General features: G+C 49.0%; 3 protein-coding genes across 4 annotated transcripts in view; 2 read left to right on the forward strand and 1 right to left on the reverse strand.

Moving 5' to 3' along the window:
- On the forward strand, positions 1-4,227 carry LOC105698720 (serine/threonine-protein kinase PAK mbt). Its single transcript, XM_012423192.2, has 7 exons — positions 1-107; positions 301-1,061; positions 1,140-1,536; positions 1,637-2,065; positions 2,146-2,678; positions 2,758-2,911; positions 3,016-4,227. Exons 2-7 carry the CDS (start codon positions 694-696, stop codon positions 3,175-3,177), a joined length of 2,043 nt encoding a protein of 680 aa, XP_012278615.1. The 5' UTR covers positions 1-107; positions 301-693; the 3' UTR covers positions 3,178-4,227.
- The window catches only part of LOC105698726 (RING-box protein 2), a 27,344-nt gene continuing 14,107 nt past the window's right edge, over positions 4,188-17,424 (reverse strand). Inside the window, exon 2 of the mRNA XM_012423202.2 lies at positions 4,188-7,894. Coding sequence (XP_012278625.1) covers positions 7,713-7,894 — 182 coding nt within the window. The 3' untranslated portion in view covers positions 4,188-7,712. The remainder of the gene's footprint in view (positions 7,895-17,424) is intronic.
- The window catches only part of LOC111674304, an 8,151-nt gene continuing 3,398 nt past the window's right edge, over positions 12,672-17,424 (forward strand). Inside the window, exon 1 of one of the 2 annotated variants that reach the window (XM_023434028.1) lies at positions 12,672-13,330. In XM_023434028.1, the coding sequence (XP_023289796.1) occupies positions 13,265-13,330 (66 nt within the window). In that variant the 5' untranslated portion in view covers positions 12,672-13,264. Of the gene's footprint in view, positions 13,331-14,913; positions 17,115-17,424 lie in introns of those variants that run through there. The other variant, XR_002762350.1, reaches the window with a different exon arrangement.

Consider the following 17,424-nt stretch of genomic DNA (forward strand, 5'->3'; position numbering starts at 1 on the left):
CCGATTCCAGTGAGCTCCGGTCGGAGCACCTGTTCTTCTTACGCTCTGTTCGCTATGCTGGCCACTGGGCCACTGACTGACCACCATGCCAAGAACCTGTCGAAACCGTAAGCTATCTCTTTATCGTGTCACGCCTCCTCACATCTCGGTTCACTCGCGCGGACCTTATTCAACTTGACCAGGTCATTTCGTCCTCACTTTTCTAATGATTCACATAAAAAAGCGGACCTCAAAGGCGTCGGAGGAGGCGCAAGCGAATGCGTTGTCGTTTACACCTTTATCCGTTTATCCGCTTTCTAGGCGTTGCTGTCATTTGGCTTCCCGGAATCGGACCGATCGGCTTAATCTCACCATAAAGAGGGAGAAGAGTTTATGTTGATTTCCTACCGAAGGAGGCCTATCTGCTCGGGCTTGGGAGAAACGTAGTTTGTTGAGAAACTTTGCCTTCAACGACTGGATGTCAACTCTTACGAAATGCTCCGACCAGCAACATTTGGTTCGTCGAGTATACGGTGCATTTTGACCGTTGACATCCTGCAATTGTAAGAAGAATACAGTGTGCTGTTCGAATGGAAGAAGGTGCGTGGGAGGCCTTGTACCTTATAAAGGGTAATCGATGCTTTGGGCAATTCTCAGAGGAAAGGTAAAACGAAGATCGGTACCTTTTAACTACTGGGAGGAAAGAAAGGTAAGATGTTTGCCAAGAAGAAGAAAAAGCCCCAGATCTCAACCCCTACCAACTTCGAACATCGAGTACACACTGGATTTGACAAGAGGGAGGGGAAATTTGTGGGATTACCTCTGCAATGGGCTTCCATTGTTGGGAATAATCAGATATTAAAATCGACCAATCGACCCTTGCCACTGGTCGATCCTAGTGAAATTACACCCACTGAAATATTGGACTTGAAGACAATCGTTCGTGGACATAACGATCCACGGATAGGTAAACCTACGACTGCTACTAAAAATACTGAAAATGGTTTACCTAAGACGAGCACCGTTGCGAGGTCTAATTCACTTCGATCGTCCAGCCCTCCACGTCTTAGACGTGACTATAGGTTAGTAATAAATTATTAATTGTGACCGTTATCGGTATTTATTTATTCTCAGTTATTAACGTCTTCCTCTCCACGTAGGAATAATGCAAATCTTCCACCGTCGGTACCCGAGGGGCAGGAAATGTCTTCTAGCCCGTGCCAAGTTCAAACGTATACAAACTTTGGGAAGCCACATGTATATCAAGACGGTGCGAGACAAAACTCACCGAGCATGCACGCGGGGCAAAATCCTAACTTTCAGACAATGATTCCAAATCTTCAGAACCTTAATCCTAACATGCAGTCATCGCCTAATCTGGTCCACCTTGGGTCAAACCCACAAAACTTGTCCCTCAACTTTCAGAATTTAAGTCCAATCCCTAATCTGCAAGGTCCGATCTCACATCCGGCAACTCCTCAGACTGCCGATCATGATTTTTATAGAATGAATCCTTCGTCAGGGGTCTCCAGTGGTCCTTATAATGGAAACACACAAGTACGTGATTTTTACTCATTAAAAAAAAAAAAAACATAATTTACTAACAATTAACGTAATGTTCTCAAAATATTGACATTTAATCATTAATTATTTCCAGACCACAAACATCGATCCTTCTCTAAGAGATCATCAGATGCCACAGAATATGTTGCTACATAAATTTCAACCGAAGAGTTCTCCGGTTGGGTCGATAGCCTCCCAAAGACCTCTGAGTCAATTAAGCTCCCATAACGTTAATAAACATTCTCAGAGTTACGAGCTATCGGAGAACCCTATGGCAATGCACCCCCACTTCCAGAAACCGATAGAGAGCTCCCAGTCGATGCATAACCTCTCAAAGTCAGCCGTCATTTCTGCCCCTGTTGGACCTGGATCTCCTACGGATCAAAATCAGAACATGAAGGCTGCGATCTCGTCTGGGAACTTGGCTGCTGGTTCTGGTTCCGGGATGAGTAATAGTTCAAATAAGCAGAACACCGAGCAGAGGCTCACTCATGAACAATTCAGAGCTGCTTTACAAATGGTCGTAAGTATCATTTAAGAATAACCTAAGCATGCAAAACATAAATAAATAATAATAGGTTATGAGAAAATTCTTTATTCTAGGTAAGTCGTGGAGACCCTCGAGAGAATTTGGAGAATTTTGTGAAGATTGGGGAAGGCAGCACAGGAACCGTTTGTATAGCCACCGATAAAAATACAAACCGTCAGGTAGCTGTTAAGAAGATGGATCTTCGTAAGCAACAGAGGCGGGAGCTTCTTTTCAACGAAGTTGTCATTATGAGGGATTACCACCATCCGAATATTGTCGAGATGTACGACAGCTTTTTAGTAGACGACGAGTTGTGGGTCGTTATGGAGTACCTGGAAGGTGGAGCTCTGACGGACATAGTGACGCATTCGCGAATGGACGAGAGCCAGATCGCAACGGTTTGTTCGCAATGTTTGAAACCGCTCGCCTATTTGCACTCTCAAGGAGTTATTCACAGGGACATTAAGTCCGATTCGATTCTTCTTACCGCGGACGGTAGAGTGAAGCTGTCAGACTTTGGGTTCTGTGCCCAGGTATCGCAGGAACTGCCCAAAAGGAAATCACTCGTGGGGACGCCATATTGGATGAGTCCAGAAGTTATATCTAGGTAACGTACTAATTATCAACGAAGATATACTCAATGATTAAATTACCAAGGTAAATAACAAATCTACCTGGAATTTCAGGTTACCCTACGGTCCAGAAGTTGATATTTGGTCGCTGGGAATAATGATCATCGAGATGGTCGACGGAGAGCCACCGTTCTTCAACGAACCGCCCCTTCAAGCCATGCGTCGCATCAGAGACATGCCACCGCCTAAGTTAAAGAACTCACAAAAAGTAGGAATCCGAATATGTACCTGATTAATGAGTGCCTCGAGTTATGAAATTCTTTGTCTCCGCTTCTTGGCTATTGCTTACAAAACATTTATCTCAATTTCTAGGTCAGTCCACGGCTCCAAGGCTTTCTGGAGAGAATGTTGGTTCGCGATCCCGCACAGAGAGCTACTGCCGCGGAGTTACTGCAACATCCATTCCTAAGACAAGCCCAGAGTCCGAGTATATTGATACCTTTAATGCGAGGTGCCAGGCATACTAATTGCTAACGTCCGATCGAGGAAGATTACCGATTTCGACGATGAACTGAAATAACGTGTCCACGGTCGGCGGTTCGTAACGCATTAGTTCGACGAATCGCCGTTGGGCGTTACTGATTAATTTTAACGAGGGCGTTGTTTCCGAACTCCGCCCTATACCGCAACTTTGCATTCCGATCTAAACCTGTCAGTATGTAATTTTAGCGTTTTACAATGCACGATCTGAATTAGGAGTACAATGCGGACCATAATTCCATTTATGACCGTGTTAAATGACCGTCCGAGGAACATTATCAACGTACGTTTAACCAGCGGTGTCGGAAGCATGTAAAACTGTAACGCGCTTCAAACCTGTCTGTAGAGATATTTCGTAGAGACATAAAAGGTTGCAATAATCTACCGAAAATTACCGACACGGGGGAAAGAAATGTATCCGATACAGGTAATTGCACGTTGCATAATGTTTTGTCGATTATTATAATCTAAGTGCCTTGACAAACTCGAGATGGGGGGATGGCAGCGATATTTTTAAAGGAGATGTATATAAATATAGAGTCATACTACAGTTATCCGAATCACTGGTTCGCCATTTCTGTTTTAAATTAGGAGCGTGCCAAGCCTGAGAGATTGTCAACCGACGCGTAGAGAGATGCCACGTTTCGTGATTCCGTTCTTTTTTCTTTTTTTTTCTTCCTGGGCGAATACAAATTTGTATATCAGTATTCTTTAGGCAGCTAGCATCGGTCGAATCTTCTGACGATCTACCAAAGTAAGCGCGGTGTATAGAATGTCCGATACTTTCGACGAGCAAATAAGTTTAGCCGTAGAAATTTTCGACGTATCACTTAAGCTTTAGTTTAACGATCAGGGTTTAAGTTCATCCATTGCGCGATTAACCTTATCCTTACGGGCGGCTAGCACTTTTACTTGACAGTCCTCCCAATTAACAAGAGCATCGGTGTAGAGATTTAAAAGCTGTACGTCGAAAACCTGTTTCTGTACTTACTGCGAACATTATGTATGAAAGGATTCATTTAATACATTACATTATACAAAGTATTTCAGAACGGTAATTTGCGCAATCGCTGAGTGTTTGAACATAAAATAGAGGTTCTGCCATAACCACGGAGTATCGGTAATCGTCGCGAAAGACTTCTAGTACCTGTAAAGTCCAGGAGATGGCGTTGCCATTGACATTCGATTCCCTCCCTTTCAAGCGCTCGTTTCGAATGCTCCTCCCGCGTATTCAAGCCTTTATCAACATGTAAAAGGAAAAAAAAAGAAATTACCGTGCACTCGTGCATTTGTTTAGTCCTGACTTATCGCGTATCGCACTATTTATCGTATCGTAGACGACAATTGCCGGAACTACTTAGAGTATCTACGGATAGATATAAAATAAAACGCATCGGTCGAACTACTTAGAAATTCGAGCGGCCGACAATTTTTCAAGGAACTTTTAAAAGTGCACATCTAAGACTCTCTCTTGAATGGCATTAAAAAATGTGCGAATGTCGAACGGACAAACGAGAGGAAATCATTCTACCCGCCTCTTTTCAATTGACTGACATTAACAGTAGCAAAGAGGTCGACCCGGAGGCGAGGCGTCGATTGGAAAATCATGCAGTTTATTATTTTTTTTTCTTCGAGATCGAAAATATAAGCACTATCTCAATTGGCCGACATTATCAGTCACAATAGGTCGATCGGAGGTGAGGAATCAATTGGAGGATGTTCAGGAACGGAGGGATGCGGACGCGGTCGTCTCGATCCGCATCCATCCGCCCGTGCGCAATTCCGCGTCCGTTGTGCGTATTTCGATTAGACATTTACAATTTTTTCAACATTTTCAACGGGACATTACGGCAGCCGCGATTGCGCCTTGCGCAATGTACCACGGTTGGCAACATAAGGAATAAAATGAGTTTAAGGTCGGATTACTGTTCGACGAGCGGACGCGCCGCTACAAAATGCTCGTTCATTATTATTGACTCCTTGCGGTTCGATTTAATTATGAAAGATTTTGCAACAAAGCACCGTTTAATTTTGGTTAGTTAACTATTGTCCTAACATTTTCGTGTCTCATATTAGAGCCTCCAATAATTGGAGGTCGATCGAATGATGTGAGCTCGACGGCATTTTGGTGTTGGGTTGGGCCGTTAAAAAAAATCTTGTGAAAAATCCAAATTTTGAAAGTGTTAGGATAATTTCTAGGCGCTCGCAAATTGTGTCAAAGTTTCGGACGGTTCGATCCAATGCTCTTAAAAAACAGTGTCTTATTCGAGTCGAGTAAATTCAGGGGGTTTCACTTCATCTTAAGTTAGTAAAAAAAAAAGAAATAAAAATCTCTCGGGGGAGCCGGAAAGAAAGACTGCGAAAAACGCGAGGCAATGTCGGCAGGCGGTTCGTTCGCCTCCGGAGGCTCGCGTAAATCGGGCTTAAGCTCGAAGTCCTGCAACAAAATGATGCAAGGAAGACGGGGTATGGCCGTGCACGCAACGCCTCGCCGGCCAATCGGACACGAGCGGCGAGTCGAGCCCACTCCGAGCGGTAGCCTTGCTCGACTCGTGGAAGCAAAAACCGTGGAAAGGTATTTACTACCACGCGTGCAGCCGGTTTTACGATCGCCTACGTGTGGTCTCCGGTTAATCGCGAATTTGCCTTTCGCCGAGCGGGCGAACCCGATACTCTTTATCACCGTTAATATACCTCAAACCCGATGTAGTGCGAGAGAAAAATCGCCCGACGTATGTTTACGCCGTCTCCATACCTATAAATCGAATTTAACTAAACCAGGCGAACAAAGTGCCTGCCGATGCACCGGAGTTGGGAAATCCCGCTTCTCGAGCACGGCGTACAATTATCATTCCAGAGTTAATGGAACCGAGGAGGCCGCAAGTGTGGATATAGTTCTTGTCGCGACGGTCCGTTTCCGGGACGGCGAAACCTCCTTTCAAACGGGGCCACCTTTACCCGCGCAATTCCTTTCTCGTGGAATCGGCTGATCTCGGAAATTTCGCCTCGCCGACGATTCGGCACGATTGGTCGCGTCACGCCTGCGGGAATTCCTCGAGCGGACTTTACACCTTACACCTCGACCGCGGGACGGGGGCGTTACACCCATGACGACACCTCTCGAAACGTTTTCGCTATCTGGTCGATGATGAGTGCGTCACTTTTAGCCCCGATTGCGTAATTCTTTCCGTTTCCTTTCGCCCGAGCCTTCCCGTCCCTCGGTCCTACCCGTATACCTGCGCTTAACCCATACCAAGCAAGGCCGATGTGTCCGTGTGTCTTACACTGCTATAGGTCCCGCGGTGTCCGTCGCCGTCTTACCACTACTACTTCCAACGGGTGCTTGCCGCGTCCTACTACGCCACTTCCACTCCCTGTCCGTGCCTCACTACTACTACCACTTCACTACCGAGCGCGCCTACTCGACCCGCATGCCTGCACCAAGGCACATACGTACACCGACACGACACATCGACCATGCCCGCATCGCGGCCGAGCCGGGCACACACGGGCGCCACGCACACTAATCCACTAGCCTCGGGTATCCTCGTGTCTACACACCACTAAGCGAAGGCGTAGTCGTTGAACCGGTTGGCGGTCGGCGCGGCCCTCGTTCCCGGCTGTTCCGAGTGACCGTTAGCGATAAAAGTCGTGACGCGAGGAGGCAGGGCGGCTTCTCGGGCGCCGATTGGTAGAGCCGAGCCTCGCCTCCAAGAGAGAACGTGACGCGATGACCTTCGGACGAGGCGCGTCACCGCTACGTGCCGATAATCGCGTGCGTCGCGCCTCTCTACACGGCCCAACCCCTCTGCGGATCGGCGATTTTCTCCACGAGGTTGCATCAGCGGGTCCGATTAATCCCGCCGGCGTGTCGACCCCGTCTTCGCGGAAATCGCGTCTCGTTGCCACGCGCCCGGGATGACAAGAAGCGGGTAGAAATTATAACATTTACTGCTCTGAAAACAAAAACCGGTTGCACCAAAGTTCAAGTTAAAATCCTTAATGAAGTATTGTCTAACGCGTGATCAGTGTTAACCGACTTCAGGTTACCAAACGATGGATTTTAGACTCCGGTTAGCTTCATTTCTGACGGTGCAGCGGGAATGGCAGGATTTCCGGATGAACTAATCACAGCTATAGAATTTCAGGCTAATCACGGTTGGTGCAAACGGCCCTAAGTGTAAGATATCTACATTGTGCATCTCTGAGAGAATATATAAACGGGGAACTTGGGCAGGCTGGGTGTCCGACCTCGACCCGGTGACCCGTTTTCCAGGCGGCGATTTAGCGAGTCCTGCCTCTCGAGGATGCGATTCATGTTCCCGGGCATGTGTGCGGCATTTCCACGACGAAGTTTTCCAGCTATCGAGCTTCCAGGGTACGGTCAACGGGGCGAAAAAAGGAATCCAGAGGAGAAGAGGAGCTGGAGGAAGATCGAAGAAAGGAAACCGGGAGAAGAACGCGAGGAGGATGGAGTCTCGTGGGGGAGATCGGCGCTCGGTAGTTTTCCGCTCCTTTCCCGGAGACGACTACTTCCCCATCCGCTGGATAGACCACTCTTGCTGGCAAAGTGGACACCGATTGTTCTGCTTCACCCACAGCGACATGCAGCAGTAATGGAAGGAATGATTGCACTCCCCCCAGACGACCACGCAGTCTTGCCGCTCGTACAGGTCCTTCTTGCTCTCGGCCTGGCAACGCAGGCAGGCGTCTGTAAATGGAAAATCTTCTGTCAGAAATTCTGAACATTAAGAATAAACCTACACCTCCTGTCCATTTCTCCTAGTTCCCCGGATTTCCTCCTAGTTTCTTTTGATTTCTCCCCCCCCCCCCCCGGTTTATCGCGACCTTACGAGTCGATCGACGCCGTGACGAGGCAAACATGACGCGGTCCATTAAGCGGTGACTTCCAGTAAAATTCCGCTGGCTCGTTTAACGATCCAGTGCCCCCAGCCGGTGACGGACTCTAGCCTCGTGTGACGACTTTGAGCGCCATTTGCTCTGATTGGCAAAACTTCCATCCCGATGGGCCATCGCACACCCGAGAGTCCTATCCATTTCATTCGACTCGGGCGGTTGATAGCCTTGATTGGCGGAACTTTCGTTCTACACGGACACCAAACGCCGTGCCTATTTCGTTTAACCCCTCGGTCGCACTCGACGACGCCGGGAGTCGTCACGCGGCGCCTTTTTATTGGCCTCGCTGAAAGGGGCAGGAATGGAAGCGGACATAAATATTAATCGAGCGACCCGGCGCCTCCCCGGGAGAGACTTTCATCAGACCGTAATCCGATAACCTCGATTATTTCGCTACATCCGCGAGGACCATCGCCCCGGACGACGCCATCCCCGATCGGGATTACGTAGATTTCGAGGATGATTGCGGAGGGTCAGGGGTCCAATCGGATTTTATGCGTCATTATCCGGTCAAACGAGACCGACGGGGATTACACGGTAGACATTGAACTTCGCCGCCGTGGACGTCGGGATCGATAATCGCGTAATCGTCGAGATAGCGATAGGTCAGGTGTACGGTCGCTGGAAAGTCGAGTCATCGAAATCGGTAATCGCCCGTCGACGTCATCGATGGGTTTTTCGCCTGGATTTCGAAGGTTCGGATGATCCTTTGCGGGGTTTTACGCCTCCACGGTGGAAACGCTCGGTGGAAACGGCGTCTCGAGAGGCAGACAACGCACACGTAATCCAAAATGGCTATCAAGCCGGCTCGGATTACGCGAACGCGTGCCAGACGACGCGACTCGACTTGCTCAACGCTATCGGCGACTCGCGAAAGGACGAAAGATGCTTTCGCTAACGTTACCCTCGTCGTTTAAACCTGCGAGCTAAGCAAAAGGTGCAGAAGAGACGCCGATTGCTCATCCGCCGAGTGGGCGGCGCAAAACGAGATAATCCCGTCACGAACGTTTGCGATCGCGCCGGCAGACTTTACTTCCTCTAAAAATACCGCCGAGCCAATTGTAAGCGCACTTTTATTCTTTCCCCGCCGCAATTGTTATGCAACAATGCAGACGCAGATAGGCGCGGGGTTAACGCGATCCGAAATCAGACGTAACGACTCGTAACCTTTTCTTTCGCGTCCAGGAGAGAGACCGTTTACAAGGGGGCTAGACATCGACCCTGATCTTCGAATCGAAATCCCGCTGAGATTTTTAACACGTATGAGGCATTTTTTTTTTATCGCCAGATTATATTCTTGCAAGATCACGGCCGAGCGGCACGTATTCCCGTACGTTTTCCAATGCAAAAAGTGCATCTCTTAAACATAACCGGGGAAGTAAAGAGCCAGGGACGCGACGGTTTCACGCCCTCGACCTTGAGGGCGGAAGAGCCATGAAAAATTCATGCCACTGGCTGTTTTTTTTTTCCTATTGTCCGCCTTTTAGCGGCTTAAGAAACGCCGCGAATTGATATTCGCTGGAGATTCGAGATCCGTATCACGAGGGGGCAGAAGATTCGGATCGAGGACGATTTTCTAGAAGCTGCTTCGTGCGACCTCGCGCGATGCAGCAGAAGGTTAGGTACGATGGCGAAACTGGGAAAACGTTTTTTAACGTCGAGTCTCCTCCATTTTGGGGGTCGATATAGAATGTCGGGTCGAAACTTGGGAATTTTAATACACTAAGGAAAAAAATATTGTGTTGATTCGCGGTTTAGATTAGTGTGAATTAATTCCGTCGTGCGATGCAACAGAAGGTTAGGTATGATGGCAAAACTGGGAAAACGTTTTTTAACGTCGAGTCTCCTCCATTTTGGGGGTCGATTAGGAACGTCGGGTCGAAACTTGGGAATTTTAATACACTAAGGAAAAAAATATTGTGTTGATTCGCGGTTTAGATTAGCTTAAATTAATTCCGTCGCGCGCTGCAGCAGAAGGTTAGGTACGATGGCGAAACTGGGAAAACGTTTTTTAACGTCGAGTCTCCTCTATTTTGGGGATCGATTAGGAACGTCGGGTCGAAACTTGGGAATTTTAATACACTAAGGAAAAAAATGTTGTGTTGATTCGCGGTTTAGATTTGCTTGAATTAATTTCGTAGCGCGATGGGCGACTGGAACGTTCTCATAGCTGCCATCGACATATCGGCCAGTGGAAGAAGTCCTGGAGAATTCCACGCGAGTCTTCTCGAAGTTTCAATTCCCCGGCTGTAGTGCCGCTTATCTATCGATAAAAGGGATAAAAGTTGGAGGAACGAGGGGGTACCTGGAGGGTCTCGGCAACTCGCGAGACACTTTCGATACCTTTGCAGACTCGATCTCGATGTTTTCGGCGATCTCTACGAGCGAATTATCGAACGTTCCAGATGGAGGTTAATCGAAGGCTTCTACGCGTTGCCGGGGTATCGCCCGGTTGGTTATCGACCAATTTTTCGACGCAGCATTTCGCGTCGGGCTTTAAAGTGCGTCTCGCGAGGAGCGCCAGAATTTAATAACTATCATATGGTCCTATTAAATATATATACTAATTAGAAACCAAAAGCGTTCCTTCCGAGGAGATAGGAAACGTGTCGCAAGTTCGATCTAAGACCTTCCGGGTCACTATCGTGAAAGAAAAAAAAAGAAAGAAAAAGAAAATCCATATCGCCACGAGTCGGAGTCGCGATAGTCCATAAAAAAAATGGGTCCATAAAAAAAAAAGGAAAAGAAAAGATAAATTAGGTCAGGATTGTGCGTTAACACCCAGAAGAAACTCTCTGAAAAAATAAATGGAGGAAGTTATGAGAACAAGGTATTCGAGTTTTTTTTTTCTTTTTTTTTCTTTCCAGCGGTCGGAAGAAACATGTGTATGGAAAAATTTTAATTTTAAATAAGCAAGAAACGCCGCTCGAGGGTTAACACGGTGAGCCGGATAGAGTGTAGAGGAGTCGGTAGAGCGGCGGTATCGCGCGGGATTTTTGAATTTACAAAACGTCGATATTAGGGGCACGAGGGGGGAAAGAAAAAGGATAAAAGTTTCGCCCGAAGGCCGGCGGATTCGCGAAAGTAGAAAAAGGCCGCACGCGCGGTATAAGAAGGAGGAACGATATCTTTAAAAATAGTTTCGCGGACCGTCAAAACGACCGCCAAGTACGCCTCGGAGCCGCTCTCTTCCTCATCTTTAAATATAACCTCCTCCACGCCGATTTTCTATTTCAACCGTCGAATTTCCTCGTGATTCAAGATTCAAGGGGTGGAACCGTACCTTAAGGGGACGCGAAAGTGGCGTCAACCGTTAATGAAACATTTCTCCGAGCAGGGTATACCGAAAACTTCCAAAACCTTACGACGTGAACACGGCGGCTATAAAGAAGGTCCTGACGCCCATAAAATGTCAGTTTTTCGATACAAAGATTTGAAAAACGTCTAAATAATTAAAAATTAAATTTAACGGGGCGGTAGGACCTTCTTTATAGCCTCCGCGATCACGTCGTAAATTTTGGCGGTTCACCCAGTTCGGAGAGGTTTCATAAACGAGACCTCTCTGCCGGCACTTTCGCATCCCCCATTAAGGGGGAAAATAAAGAAACTTAAGGGGACGTGAAAGTGGCATCCGAAAGCTCAATCGTTCATAAAACTTTCCCACGAACTGGGTGTCTCAAATCGTTTCATACTTTAAAACCTGAATATGGAGACCCTAAGATAGGTCTTGAAATTCATGTTATTTAATTTTTTATAAACTATTTTTAAAATACCTATAAGCAAATTTGAAAAGAATTGAAATTTCACGAGTTTCAGGACCTCCCTTACAGTCTCCCTATTCACGTTGTAAAGTTTCAAACAATTCGGTAAACCGAGTGGGGAGAAAAGTATTATAAACGAAACCTCTCCGAGGCCACTTTCACGCCACCTTAATCGGAGGATTCCGCGGAAATTCGAGTAAGTCATAGTAGCGAGGTGTAATCGGTCCAAGGATGGACATCCTTCCAGGAAACCGTTCCCGAGGAGTCCACGTCCTCGGACACGAATTCCCTCCACTCCCACGAGGTTCTCATAAAAAGTGATTCAGCATGATTTTACTTAGAGAGGAGGAACACCCGAGAGGAAGGTTCGAGGCTACGTGTCCGGAAGCAGGTTCCAAAATCGTCCCGTGGGATTGACAAAGCGGCCTTTCCGTCGCGGTTGGACCGTCAGGGGATCCCAGTCCGCGCCGCGCCTGGATAACTGGGATACGTGCGAAAGGAAAAGCGTCGTCGCTGTTCTTTCGATCTCTGGGTACCAAAAGGGTTAACGAAGTCCGCATGCGGGGGGGGGGAGGACGTGGGGCGGCCATTCGGTCGCAGTTTGACCGGGAACCGCACGCGATTTCGCGCACGCGTTCGAACCCGCCGGCGGTTCGCCCCTCCCGTCGACGCCGCCCGCCCGGTGGGGGGCGTCGTCGCGGAGACGTCGCGTCTATATAAAAGACAAAACCCCGCGATCTGATTAGATAAGTGGCAAAGAGGCAAAGCCGTTGCAATTGATATGCACCGCGCCCGGGAGACCGGAACTTCGAGTGTTCCCCCTTGAGGTTGGACCGCAGGACCTTATCAGAGTACCTTTGGGACCGTATCGAGGTACCAGGAGGAAAGGATAAAAAGAAGCAAGACACTTCGAGTGCTCGAGAGAAAGAGCGTTCCAGGAGAAGCGCCGAGAGGATCCGGGTGTACCTACGGAGTCGCGCCGATCGCCAGGGCGCGAAGGATCCTGTCTATCGACTTTTCCGAGCCTCGCGAAAGGGGTCGGAGAGGAGAGGGTTCTCCCGAAGGGGACTGCGTAGGGTGACCTGGAAGGTCGTCCGGGCTGACGTAGCGGCCGCCAAGGTGGCGCTACCGCGGTGCGCCGCAGCATTCCCCCCTGATCGCACCCCGAATATCCGACTACTCCACCGCCTCTCTCTCTCCTCCCGAGGGAGTCTCCACGGCCGCCGCGACTCGACCGATCGTCTGTCACAACAGAACCACGTGCGTCGCCGGTCGGTCGCGCCTCCACTCCGTCAGTTCCGTATCGAAATCGTCCAGGTCGCCGTCGACGTCTTCGAGGAACCCGCCGATCTCCCGGAGAACCTCCGCCGGGACCTCCAGGACCCCGCCGCAACGCCGGGACGATGTCCTCGCAGAGGAGGCAGATGATGCAGCCATGGCCCCTCATCCTCGCGCCCTTCGGCCAGATGGTAAGCCAGGTGCGGGAGGTGCGCCTCCGCGCGGAAAGGCGACTGAGACGACCGGGTCCCTGCGCGCTGCGCGGTCCGTCCTGCGTCTCTCTCGCGCGCAGGCGCCGCGGTATGCCGTGTCTCTCTCGCCGGCTCGATCCGGGTTTCTGGAAAGTTCCACGCCTGCCCGTCGCCGAGCCACGAGCGCCGACGTGCCGGTCCGCCGAGAGAGACGGAGCGACGCGTCGCCCGCGCGCCCGAGAGAGACCGACGACCGGCTCGCCTGACAACGCGGCTCCTCCTCCGCCCCGAACCGGCCTCCTCGATCTCTCGCCCCCGATTTCGATTCCTCCTGACAAAGACAACTAACAATACGAGAATAATTCACGGAAAAGCGTCCCTAACCTCGGGTACTATTTTATACGCGATGCGATGATAGTGCTTCGATCCCGCCGAAGTAATTCCAAGTTCCGAGCCTGGCTTTTAATAAGGATTAGGATATCCGCGGGAAACCGGGAAATTTAACGCTCGGGGGGATTCTAACCTCTCCTCGGTTCGACGTTAACGTTACGTTTGCGAAACCGAGCCGTGACCTCTTATCATGCGCGTGTTTAAATATTTTGGCCCAGTTCTCGGTCACCCCGCGACGGCTTGTGGATATCGCGATATCGATACACGCGCCGTCGAATTAATTGTACACATTCGATTTCGCAGCCCTCGGGGTCGGAACTGTGTACGGTCCGTGCCTTCGGAAGGTCTCTAACGCGCTCACACGTGATTTAATCCACGAGCGTGCGCGATACGTGACGTCCGCGAGTCTCCTAAATATAGCCCGAGAAACACCTGTTGAGGCGGTCGGGATTTCGTCTTGGAGATTTTTCCCTTTTTTCTTTTTTTTCCCTTTTCCTTCTCATCCCCTTTTAAACAATCGTCACTCGGGGCTCGGGAGTCATTTTCGCGATTATCGGACGCGGGACGAGAAGGCCGTTTCCGGGGCCCGGAGGATCCGCAGCCGTTAATTCGCCGACCAGTCTAACATGGTACGTGTCAAGCGGGAAGCGCCTCCACCTTCTGTCGATTGAATTTTCGAGAGGATTCTGGGACCTCTCGGAATGTCCGATCTCGGAGTTATGTCACGTTAATCGAGCCGATGCACGAACTCGATGATACGCCTGCGCGGGGGGACACCACGAGGCTTTGAGGATGAATTTGTTTACGTGAGAGATTCCTCTACCGGGGAAGACAAAGGTCCATCCAGGCCGATTTTAATGGACACGGGCACGTAGCGAGTCGTGTCAGAAGTCACGACTCCTGTCCTCGCTTCGCGATTGGGCACGATCGACGAGCTAACTCCCGACTCGAAATCGAGTCGAATTTTTGTTTCCGCCGGGAAATTCGTCTCCCGGGGAAGAGGAAGCCTCGACGTGGTGGAAACGCGGAAATTCTACGTGTTTGGCTTACTTGGGAAATTGGACAAATTCGACAAATACGGCTTATTCAGGAAATTCTACAAATTTGGCTTATTCAGGAAATTCGACAAATATGGCTTATTAAGGAAATTCGACAAATTCGAGAAATTTGGCTTATTCAGGAAATTCGACAAATTCGAGGAATTTGGCTTATTCAGGAAATTCGAGAAATTTGGCTGATTCAGGAAATTCGACAATTTCGAGAAATTTGGCTTATTCAGGAAATTCGACAAATTCGAGAAATTCGGCTTATTCAGGAAATTCGACAAATTCGGCTTATTCGGGATATACGACAAATTCGATTTATTCGAGACATTCGACTTTTTAGGAAAATTCGAGAAATTCGACTTATTAGGGAAATTCGAGAAATTCGACTTATACAGGAAATTGGATAAATTCAGCTTATCCAGGAAATTCGACAAATTAGACCGGCCGTTTAGCGCCTGATAAAGAAATATCAAGCGAGCACGTCACTGATAGGCAAAGTAGTTACACGAAGCCCGGTCAAGTAAATTGCGCCGCCGCGTCCGGAAAATCGGCACCGTCGAGCCGGATCGGAATTCCCGGACGGACTGCGCTCTTCTACGGACGATTCCTCCCCCACGAGGTGTCGGATCGAGATTACCGAGATGAGAATTTCCCTACGAGGACAATAAGCAACGCCAATTGGCGCGGGAAAGATGAAAATAACGAGGAAAACTCTCGGCAGATCCAGCGGAGACGATAAACTCGCCGCGTTATCGCGACCTTGCTCGCTAGCCTACTTCGATACGTCGTATAACAATTATCGGCATCACCCTGGGGTCTCGATTTTCTTCGATCGTACATTTCCATTAGCATTTATTTATTAACGCGCCCCGGAAAGATCGAAAGTCGATTGGCATCGGGAAGACCGCGCGGCCTCTCCTTTTGTCCTGCGTCGACGTAAAAAGGGCAATTACGTGTCGGGTTAAGTAAACCGACGGGAAAAAAAAAAAAAAAATATGGAATTCGTCAACGATCTCGCGAACGAGCAAAAACCCGCGCGATTGTTCTCGCTATCCTCCAGCGAGAAGCAGGGTCCGGAAAACGCGACTGGATTACTTCCCGAATGCAATTGCGCTGGGGAAAAAAAAAGGGTAATTACTTCCTGCCTGAAAAAAAAAAATGTTGACGAGGTAACAGCCCGAGCGGAGATTTTTTCGACGAGATTTCAAGGGGTTGCGTTTTAGAGAGGACTCGAACCGTGAACGACTATTTGCATTCATTGATATCTATCGATTGACTCATCTTGCTGTGTACATTGGCGATGCCACGTGGCGGGCGCGTGATAAGCCTAGTCTACGGAGGATAACCTCAAAATTGTCCGCAGGGTGCACCGAGTTTGGCGTAATGGAAAACGCGGGGTAATGAGAAAAAAAAAAACAAGAGCGATGAACGACGAAGTCGTTTTACGAGCGCCGCAGGAATGCGGAATGTAATTGCGGAAAATCGTAATGACACTTCGCGAAAAGGAAAAAAAATATATATTGAAATTCGTCGGTTCCACGTCGAGCGGGGACAGGATAAGGGGTTGCGTTTCAGAGAGGATTCGAACCGTGAACGACTATTTGCATTCATCGATATCGACGGATTGACTCATCTGGCTGTGCATATTGACGAAGCCTCGTGGAGGACGCGTGATAAGCCTAGTCGCCGGTGGATAACCTCAAAATTGTCCGTAGGGCGCACCGAGCTTGGCGTATTGAAAAACGCGGGATAATGAGAAAAACGGGAAGGACGAACGGCGGGGTCGTTTTACGAACACCGCTCTCAGGATACGAGGATGCAATTGCGGAAAATCGTAATCACCCTCCGCGGAAACGAAAATCTCAACTCGGCGTCGGGAGGGCACGCGACGTTTTACTACGAGGTCGGACAGTCGGAAACGAGTGTCGGCGTTTAGGAATATGTACCAACGCCGATTCATTGAATAACGTCGGAGCCGGTGTATCAGGAATAAGCAGAACTCAAAGTTTAGTCGTAAAGTTCAGGGAGGTTATCGCGCCAACGGGGGCTAAAAGTCATGCGATCACTCGGCGAGCATCACGCACCGTTCCTTCTCCCATTGGCCGGTTCGGTAATCGTTTTGCTTCCCAACACCATTTTGATAAACCGACGGGAGGCCGTGTATAAATACGTGGGACATTGTCAATTCATCCCCTCGGATGTGCTCGTTGTGCCGTTAGTTTGGACTGGACTATCGGGTGCTCGTCTCCATCGGTCCAGCTAAGAGTACCCTCGATAACCGCGGACGGTTTCCGGCTTCCGGTGGTCGCATCTTCGCTCGCTTAGATATCTCTTCCCGTCTAAACGAGGTAACAACGAAAGTGCGTTAAAAGAAAAAAAAAAGAAAAAAAAAACACTGGGTCGAGGTATTTCTGCCCGTTTGTCGGAACTCCATCGATCGCGCCCACGCGGTCTGGTCGCGGGTCTTTCGCGTTCCTATGGAGAGAGAAGTCCTTCGGTTTTGCGAGTATTCCAAGAGGGGAAACTCGCGTTTGCGAGTACCTCACGAGAGGAACTCGCCAGCAAATCGTAGAAACAGCCTTCCCCCGTATCCGAGTCGAGTCGAGAGTAGTGCGAAAACTCGTTTGATAATGCAATTAAGATTCTATCGTTCGAAAA

Source organism: Orussus abietinus, unplaced genomic scaffold (genome assembly GCF_000612105.2).
Source record: "Orussus abietinus isolate OABI.00-Male unplaced genomic scaffold, Oabi_2.0 scaffold12, whole genome shotgun sequence".
NCBI lineage: Eukaryota > Metazoa > Arthropoda > Insecta > Hymenoptera > Orussidae > Orussus > Orussus abietinus.

Bases quoted from the DNA above. Each gene is read 5' to 3' on its own strand.
- LOC105698720 (XM_012423192.2), top strand. From the start codon at position 694: ATGTTTGCCAAGAAGAAGAAAAAGCCCCAGATCTCAACCCCTACCAAC. The intron at 1,537-1,636 runs GTACGTGATTTT...AATTATTTCCAG, and splicing joins CTTATAATGGAAACACACAA to ACCACAAACATCGATCCTTC. The intron at 2,912-3,015 runs GTAGGAATCCGA...CTCAATTTCTAG, and splicing joins AGTTAAAGAACTCACAAAAA to GTCAGTCCACGGCTCCAAGG.